Raw genomic sequence first — 9,138 nt, forward strand, 5'->3', positions numbered from 1 at the left:
GGCCGGGCCGGGCTCAGGTGTGGCATTAGGACCCAGCGGATCCCCCACGTTGGAGGTAGGAGGTTTTTTTTTGGGGGTGGGTTGGTTTCTTTTCCCTTTGCAACTCTCGTTTCGGGAGGGTTGTGGTGGTTTCTTTTTGGAAAGCAGAGAGAGAACACACCAAGGCGGTGTTGGGGCAAGGGCAGCAGCAGCACTAACAGCCAAAACGGTAAGGACCAGGCGAGAGGGACCCCCCGCTCCCCATCCCACCCCTCTCTGCAGCAGGCAGGGATGCTGGGGAACCCCTCTCTCCCCTTCCCCTCGCCCCCCCCAGCAGGGGATGGGGCTGAAACCTCATCTCTGGGGCTTTGCAAAGTCGCTTGAAAAACTCTCAGTCGGGGCAGGCGAGTTTGCAACAAGCTTTTTGAATCGCCTAAAACGAGAAGCTGCTTGATTTTTGGGGTGCTGAAGAGCCGGGGGTCCCGTGGGGGGGGGGGAGGGGGAGGGAAGGAGTGGGAGACCCCCATCTTTAGAGCCTGACAGCTGCTGTAGTACATTTTGAACCACTTCAAAGAGTCTAAAACTATGCTAAAGTCTGAAGGAACCTTCTTTCTTCCTTCCCCATCCTGTAGAAAAAGGGATGTTTTAGTCTTTCTCTTTCTTTTGGCTCCTCGGGGGGGGACCCTGGGGAAAGGGGGATGTGTGAAACCGAGGAGAAAAGGGAAAGAAGGGGGAGAGGAAAGAAGGTTTCTTGATTTTATTCTTTACCTTTGGTCGAGGGCCAAAACAAAAATGTGAATCCTTCCCTATTGCCTTTGTTCTCTCCCTCCCTGGCAACTGCAGAGCTGGGAAGGGGGGAAAAAAGAGAAAGAAGAGAAAGGAAAAGGGGAAAAGGAAAGAAAAAGAGGGGGAGAGAAATAGCTGGGGGAAGGGGGAACGGCTGGGGGAAGGTGGGGTTTAGCAGAATGAAAGGGAGAGACTGTGGTGTTCTTTCTTCGGGGTTGATTGTTCCCAGATGTGCAGTTGCAAAAACATCTGGCGCGGCCGGAGCCGCCGGACCCCGCAGCGGCCGCGTTTGGGGTGCGGGACCCTGGCGGGGAGGAAAAGCCCCAGGTGGGGAGGGAGGAGGGTGGAGGCTTCCCCGTGGCTCGTTTGCGGGGCTGGGGAGCGATGGGCTCGTCCCCGCGGCGGGACGCGACGTTGGCGCTGCCGTCGGGGGAGAGACGTGACCTGGCTGTCCCCGGTCCCGGCCAAACCCTGCGAGCGAGCTCCAGCAGCTCCCTGGTGGAGCAGGCGGAGGGGGAAATGCAGGGGGAGTCAGACCTCGAGAGAAGCCTTGGGGTAAAAACAAAGAGGCTGCCAGGGTAAGACAGCCCCAGCTGCGTGGCCCTGGGCTTGCTGCAGCGATGGGAGCTGAGCGTGTGGTGCCTCCTGAGGTGGGCACCATGTGCCCTGCAGCTCTGCCCCAGGCATCTGGAGAACCAGATGGGTATCTACAGCCCTTTTGTGCCACCCTGAGGTAGCCCCAACCCCTCCAGATCCCCCGTAGCTCCCGTGTTCCAACTGCTTTCCCAAGGCTGAGGTCTTCCAGCAACTGCTACAGCTCCAGAAACCTCTGCCAAGGGCCAACCATCCCACACCTGGATCTCCCTCATCCCCACACAATCCCTTTAATCCCAGGACACGTTGAGCCTGGGTTAAACCCATGTCTGGGGCTTCCTTTGCAGTGGGAAGCAGATGGAGGTCCCAGGGACACGGGTCCCACCAAGGTGCAGATGTGGATTAGGGATGAAGCACTGCTGGGCACTTCATTTGGCATCACTAAACTGTGCCCATCCCCTGAGGCTGGACATCCAACCCCAGCTCAGGGAGGGATCTGCTTCCTGCCTTTCCCACAGCTGGGAGGGGGCTGGAAGTCAGGTGTCAGCATCTCCAGTACCTGCAAGCGTGGGGATGGAGGAGGCTGTGGCACCTGGAAGATGGTGATGGTGCAAAGGGATGGTTGGGATGGGTGATCTTGAGGATGTGGTGGCCAGGTACTACACTGGTGATGGTGAGGACAAGGTGTCCAGAAGGTGGGGATGGTGCAGAACATTGTCCCTACAAGGGGCTATGCTTTGGTCATCTTGAGCACAGGGGACTAGGGAGGTGCAACACCAGGGAGATGGTGCAGGACATGGTCCTTAGGAGACTCTGTGCCCTGGTGATGGTGCAGGACATGGTCCTTAGGAGACTCTGTGCCCTGGTGATGGTGCAGGACACGGTCCTTAGGAGACTCTGTGCTCTGGTGATGGTGCAGGACATGGTCCTTAGGAGAATCTGTGCCCTGGTGATGGTGCAGGACACGGTCCTTAGGAGACTCTGTGCTCTGGTGATGGTGCAGGACATGGTCCTTAGGAGACTCTGTGCTCTGGTGATGGTGCAGGACATGGTCCTTAGGAGATTCTGTGCTCTGGTGATGGTGCAGGACATGGTCCTTAGGAGACTCTGTGCTCTGGTGATGGTGCAGGACATGGTCCTTAGGAGACTCTGTGCTCTGGTGGTGGTGCAGGACATGGCCCTTAGGAGACTCTGTGCTCTGGTGATGGTGCAGGACATGGCCCTTAGGAGACTCTGTGCCCTGGTGATGGTGCAGGACATGGCCCTTAGGAGACTCTGTGCTCTGGTGATGGTGCAGGATATGGTCCCTAAGGAGGTGCTACACTTTGGTGATGGTACAGAACAAGGTCCCTAGAGGATGCTACACCTGAGATGGTGGCTACCAGGTACAACACCATGGGGATGACACACGTTGTGGTCCCTAGAAGCTGCTACACTTTGCTGGTGGTGCAGGATGAGGCCCTAGAAGACGTTGCACTGTGCTGATCTGGCTCTAAGGTGCAACACCACAGGGCTGATGCAGGATGTGGTCCCTAGAAGGTGCTGTGCTTTGGTGATGGTGAGGACATGGTCTCTGGACATTGCCATGCCCTGGTGATGGTGCAGTCAGTCCTGTTGACCCCACCATGGTCTTAAACCCATCAGGAACCGTGCTGTGCTGTGCTGAAGCTGTGCCCAGGCGTGCTGGGGTGCTTGGGGCACCCATGGGTGGGTGCATCGCTGCCTCCCAGCCTGGGGGGGGGGGGGGCTGATGTCTCCCCTCAGCAGGGGCAAGAAGCCAACAGCTTCCCCTTGTCTCCAGCCGTGCCTCAGTTTCCCCGCCGGTGCTGCCAGGAGGGGGCACAGCATCCCTCCATACCGGGAACCCCCACCCCGTGCTTCACCCCCGGCAGCCGAACGCTGCTCGGTTGCATCTCGAAGGAGTTTTGGGGAGCGCGGGGGGAGGATTTCTCACCTCCCCCCTTTCCCTGGGGCAGCCGGGGGGTGGCGGGGACGGGACCCGGCTCCTGGCCGGGCAAAGCAGCCGCTGGACTTGCGAATCGCTGCTTGGGAAGCTCCGGGGAGCCGCCAGAGCCCGAAGCTGCCAAAAGCCAGCGTGGGAAATGTTGCCCTTGCTGCTTTTTTCACCCCCCTCCCCAAATCAATCTCCCCAAGCCCTGGGACTGAAGGGGATGCTCGAACAAACGCAGCATCCCCCGGCAGCCACGGGACTCCCCCTCCCAGAGAAGCCCTCAGCCTTTGGTTTAAGGGCTGCAAACCTCTATCAAGAGCTCCCAGCCGGGATCTCAGCGCGGGGGGGTCTCTGTGTATCCCCCACGGCGGTGACTCAGCCCTTCTGGCATCTCTCACCCCCCACACACGTCCTGCTGAGGCTTGGTCCTTGCAGTCCCCCTGGGGGTGTGTGGTCAGGGCTGGAAGCCTGCTCTGCCTTTTCTTTTGGGGGAAGTTCCTTAGTCTGTAGCGTTTGGGGTTGTTCTTGGGGGGGTTTGAGCCCCTGAGGCATCGTGCTGGGAGTGGAGAAGGGGTAGGAGCTGGGGAATGGAGGGGTCTGGGAGTCTCTGACCCCTCTGTTTTCTTCCTCTCCCTCCAGACCCCTCCAGCTGCATCCCAGCCCCTGCCCTGCTCCTCCATCACTGCTGTCAGGATGAGAGCTGTGGGGCTCTTCTTGCTGTGTCTGCCAGGTGAGTGCCCCCCTCCTCAGGGGTCCCCAAGGTTAGACCCCAGCAGCCAGCCACTCCCCAACCCCCCAGTGGTGTTTGGGTGCCTGCACCCATCTATGCATCACGTCATGAAGGGGTCTGGCACTAAGTGGGTCTCTGCTTTGGGGACATCAAAGTGGCACCATGGGGTGGCACAAAATTGGCACCTCAGGGCCAGGATGACAGCCAGAAAAACTTACATTTGTAACCCACCCCCCCAGGGGGGTCTGGCAAAGGTGGGATGGAAAGCAGGAGGGAGGCTACAGAGCTGGGAGCCTGGAGCCAGGAAAACTCTGGGCTCAGGCAGCTCAAAGGAGAGAGGACAGATGGAAAATATTAAGCAGAAGAAGCTGAGGGAGCCCATGGAATGGGGAAAGGGGCAGAAAAGTCCCTTCCCAGGGTTGTTTCCCAGTGCTGCTTTGCTCATGGTGCTGCCTCTCGTGAGGATGCAGCAGCTGGAGGGGCACAGGGTGACCGTGGGGTATGGAGGAATGGCCCAGGGATGGGGGTGACCCAGTTCCAGCCCCCCCCAGAGCATCCTGAGTGATGGCATCGACTGATGGCACAGGGCTGTTGGAACCCCACGTGCTCCCCTGGGTCTGTGGCAGGATGAGCTGCCAGGGGGGCTGCCAGGGGGGCAGGGGGTGCCCCAGGGTGTTGGGAGCATCCCTGGGGGCAGCTGGGTGTTGGTCCCTTTTCCAGGGTGGGGTTGTGGGATCAGGAATCAGTCCTTGGATAACATAGAGCAGCATCCCACTCTCCTCTCCCTCCTCTCCTCTGGGCCCTGAGGGCAATGATGGCACGATTTTTAGGGGTATGACACAAAGCTGGAGTGGTGGAGGCAGAGCAGGAACCCTGAATTGCCAGGCTGAGGGTGGCTGTGCCTCTCCTGGTGATGCTTGTCCCCCTGCCTCTGTCTCCCCAGCAGTGCTCCTGGTCCAGGGCCAGTACAGCAGGTTTGAAGGCATCACCTACCCCGAGCCGGTACAATATTCCCAGTACGACCAGCAATCAGGTAGAGCAGCCTGAACTGGGGAGAGGCTTCACCCACACCTCTCCCCCTCTTTTATTTCCCCCCTTTCTTTTTACTGTCTCTGACCAAATACCTGTTCCTGCCTCAGCACTCTTTGCTCCATCCTTTCTCTTCTCCCCATTTCCAGCTGCCTCCCATCACCTCCCCATCTCCCCCCTTCCACACGTGCCTCTCCTTTCCCCTTCCTCATGCTCCCAATTATTTACCCAGCTTCAAACTTCAGCTTAATATGGGATGTTGCCCAGGTTCATTCCTGGCTGGAGGGTGTTTTCCCCATCACTCAGACCAGCTGTTAGATTTTGGGGAGCTCTTTGCCAAGCCTGAGCCCCAGTGGGGTGATTTCTCTCCCTTGTACAGTTCAGCCCCCCCATCCTCAGCCTCTGATTTCTGTTTTATTCCCATAGAAATTCAGGATTACTATGACTACAGTGGTAAGTGGATCCCCTGTGGCTTGGGGGGAAGGGGGGGCAGGTTTTGAGGGGGCAGGGGGAGGGTGTGTTTTTGGGGTACTGCCTGCACTGCCTCTCTCTTTGCAGATGCCACCCCTCGTGCCCCTGAGGAGCAGTTTCGGTTCCAGTCCCAGCAGCAATCCCAGCAGGAAATTGTGCCAGCCCCAACCCCAGGTGGGTGTCAGCCACCACCCCCCTCCCCACCTGGGGGTCTTCAGCCCTTTTCACCTCCCCCTGCACCCATTTTTGTCCCTCCCCACTCTTTGGAGCAGCATCAGGATGCTCCAGCCCTAAAACCCAAGAAAGGGCAGTGAGATACTATTGCTCCAGCCCTAAATTTCCTCTCCCTTCATCCTCCCTGCAGCTGCTGCCCCTGAGACTGAGCCCACGGAGCCAGGACCCCTCGGTGAGTACCTCCCCCCACCTCACCCTTTTAGCCCAGCTGAGGTCAGGATGTGGAGCAGGGAGAAGGTGGCGAGTAGATACAAAGCCCATCCCTGAGGCATCAGCTTTCCCCTTCACGGATTTACCAGCACTGCCATGGCTTTTCCTAGCCCCCCAGCATGAATTTTCCAGCCCCTCCATGAGAAACCAGCAGCCTTTTCCCCTTGCAGACTGCCGGGAGGAGCAATACCCCTGCACCAGGCTCTACTCCGTGCACAAGCCCTGCAAGCAGTGCCTGAACGAGATCTGCTTTTACAGGTGAGCTGGGGAAGGAAGGGGGAAACCTTCCCTGACCCCCCCCTCCCTCCACCTAAAAAATGTAGGGACCCTTTTGTGCTTTGAGACTAACCCAGAAGCTCACTTGCTCTCCTCCTTCCCACCCAGCCTGCGCCGGGTTTACGTCATCAACAAAGAGATCTGTGTCCGCACCGTGTGCGCCCACGAGGAGCTGCTGCGAGGTGAGAGGGGTGGCAGGGGGAGGGGGACACCCCAAATTAGGGTCAGCCCCATCCTGGTCACCCCTTTTCCTGGTGGGAGAGGGAGGTTGAAAGAGAATCCTAGTGTGTAAAGCTGTTTAAAGGCATCACTCTGCAGCAGCATCACTCAGCCAGCTCCTTGCAGCATCATGATGTCCCAGTTTGGGAATTGGGGGGGGGGGGGGAGGGTCCCCTCGTTGCTTTGGCCTCTCTTTCTATTTTCCCAGCATCCACACACCCTCTCCCACTCTCCCCACAGCTGATCTTTGTCGGGACAAGTTCTCCAAGTGCGGGGTGATGGCTACAAGTGGGCTCTGCCAAACCCTTGGCACCTCCTGCGCCCGTAGCTGCGGTGGCTGCTGAGACGGGAGGGGTGAGGGACAACCCCAACCCACCCCCCCTACACACACACACACCCCCCAAATATTTCACCCACCATCCCTCTGGAGACACCCCCCCTCCCCTTCAACTTTCCCACTTGCCTCTCCCACATCCTCACCATGGTGCTAAAGCAACTGTGCATCAAAGGGCATGAAACCCAAGCAAGGTCTGGCTTTTGATGCACCTCACAATTAAAAGAGGGAAAAACAAAAGGGGGGGTGTTATTATTTTTATTGCTTTTGTTTATTCTATTGTAAGGGGGGGCCCCACCCCCCCAGATTCTACATAGAGTATCCGAGAGATAAAGTGTAAGGGTCACTGAGGCTCCTGGCTCCTTTATTTTGAGGGGAGGTGTCCTGGTTTGGGGGGTGGAAATTGGTGATTTGGGGGGGAATTGGAGGGGAAATTGGGTGGTTTCAGGGGGAAATTGGTGATTTGGGGGAAACTGGGTGATTTGGGGGGGAAATTAGGTGATTTCAGGGGGATATTGGTGATTTGGGGGGGGAATTGGGTGATTTCAGGGGGAAATTGGTGATTTGGGGGGGAATTGGGGGGGAAATTAGGTGATTTCAGGGGGATATTGGTGATTTGGGGGGGGAATTGGGTGATTTCAGGGGGAAATTGGTGATTTGGGGGGAATTGGGGGGGAAATTGGTGATTTGGGGGGAATTGGGGGGAAATCAGTGATTTGGGGGAATTGGGGGAAAACTGGGTGATTTCAGGGGGAATTGGGGGAAAATTGGGTGATTTCAGGGGGAAACTGGTGATTTGGGGGGGAATTGGGGGGGAAATTGGGTGATTTGGGGGAAAATGGGGGGGAAATTGGTGATTTGGGGGGGGAATTAGGTTATTTCAGGGGGAAACTGGTGATTTGGGCGAGAATTGGGGGGAAACTGGTCATTTTGGGAGGGAAATGTGATGGTTTAGGGAGAACTGGAGGGAAATTGGTGATTTCAGGGGGAAATTGGTGATTTGGAGGGGAACTGGGGGGGAAATTGTGTGATTTCAGGGGGAAATTGGTGATTTGGGGGGAAACTGGGTTATTTCAGGGGGAAATGGCTGATATGGGGGGGAAATGGAGGGGAAACTGGTGATTTGGGGGGAATTGGAGGGGAAACTGGTGAATTGGGGGGGAAATTGGTCATTTGGAGGGGAATTGGTGGGAAATTGGTGATTTTTGGGAGGGAAATTTGATGGTTTAGGGGGAACTGGAGGGAAATTGGTGATTTCAGGGGGAAATTGGTGATTTGGGGGGGAATTGGGGGGGAAATTGGTGATTTGTGGGGAATTGGGGGGAAATTGGTGATTTGAGGGGGAATTGGGGGGAAACTGGTGATTTGGGGGGAATTTGGGGGGGAATTGGTGATTTGGAGGGGAACTGGAGGGGAAACTGGTGATGTGGGGGCAGAGGATTTGATTTGAGGGAGGGATTTGCTGATTTGAGGGAGGGATTTGTGATTTAAGAGGGGGATTTTTTGTTTTAGGGGGAGAATTTTGAATCTGGTGGGATTTTGGGGGGTTGTGGGAGACTGTTACGACTTTGGGGGGTGAATGTCTAGTTGGGGGAGGATTGTGAGGGGGATTTTCTGATTTTGGGGGAGGACTTTTCTGCCTTGAGGGGAATTTTTGTATTTTGGGGGGAATTTTCTGCTTTGGGGAAGACTTTGTGCTCATTAAGTGACACTGTCTGATTTTGGGGGGAGGTTTCTCATTTGTTTAGGGCTCATTTCTGAGTCTCTTCCAGCAAATGCTGGGGATTTGGGGTTTGCTTTTGGAGTGTTGGCTGGTGCCCCTATGGAATGGGGGGGAAGGTGGGTGTCTGCTGGGGTCCTGCCATGCTTTTAGGTGTTCAGGTTCCCCTATAGAAAGGAGGGTGGGGTTGGATGTGTACACAATGGTGTGGGCTGTAGGAGTTTGGCTGCAAGGCTCTTACAGTTAATTGGAGTAGCCTCATGTATAGTGTGTGATTCATACAGAGTGTGAAGCTCTTGTACAGTGTGCAGGTCTCACATAGAGCATGTGGCTCTCTATATAATATATAGTGTGGCTCCTGTACATAGCAGCTCATACAGAGTGTGTGGCTCTCCTATAGAGTGTGGCACTTGGATATAGCATGTGGCACTTGTATATAGAGCACACAGATCCTGTACACAATGTGTGGCACTTGTATACAGTGTGTAGCTCTCACATATAGTGTGTGGCACTTGGATATAGCACTGAGCTCCTGTATATAGCACATAGCTCCCATACAGAGTGTGTGCCTCATATGTGTATGTATATATAGCATGTGGCTCCTG

General features: G+C 56.2%; 1 protein-coding gene across 1 annotated transcript; it reads left to right on the forward strand.

The window, feature by feature from the left end:
* The first annotated feature begins 119 nt into the window (after window positions 1-119).
* Window positions 120-7,153, forward strand: MFAP2 (microfibril associated protein 2). Its single transcript, XM_062013024.1, has 9 exons — window positions 120-208; window positions 3,950-4,040; window positions 4,987-5,073; window positions 5,496-5,522; window positions 5,628-5,714; window positions 5,905-5,946; window positions 6,155-6,242; window positions 6,369-6,442; window positions 6,720-7,153. Exons 2-9 carry the CDS (start codon window positions 4,004-4,006, stop codon window positions 6,821-6,823), a joined length of 546 nt encoding a protein of 181 aa, XP_061869008.1. The 5' UTR covers window positions 120-208; window positions 3,950-4,003; the 3' UTR covers window positions 6,824-7,153.
* Window positions 7,154-9,138: the final 1,985 nt, after the last annotated feature.

Source organism: Colius striatus, chromosome 21 (assembly GCF_028858725.1).
Source record: "Colius striatus isolate bColStr4 chromosome 21, bColStr4.1.hap1, whole genome shotgun sequence".
Classification (NCBI taxonomy): Eukaryota; Metazoa; Chordata; class Aves; order Coliiformes; family Coliidae; genus Colius; species Colius striatus.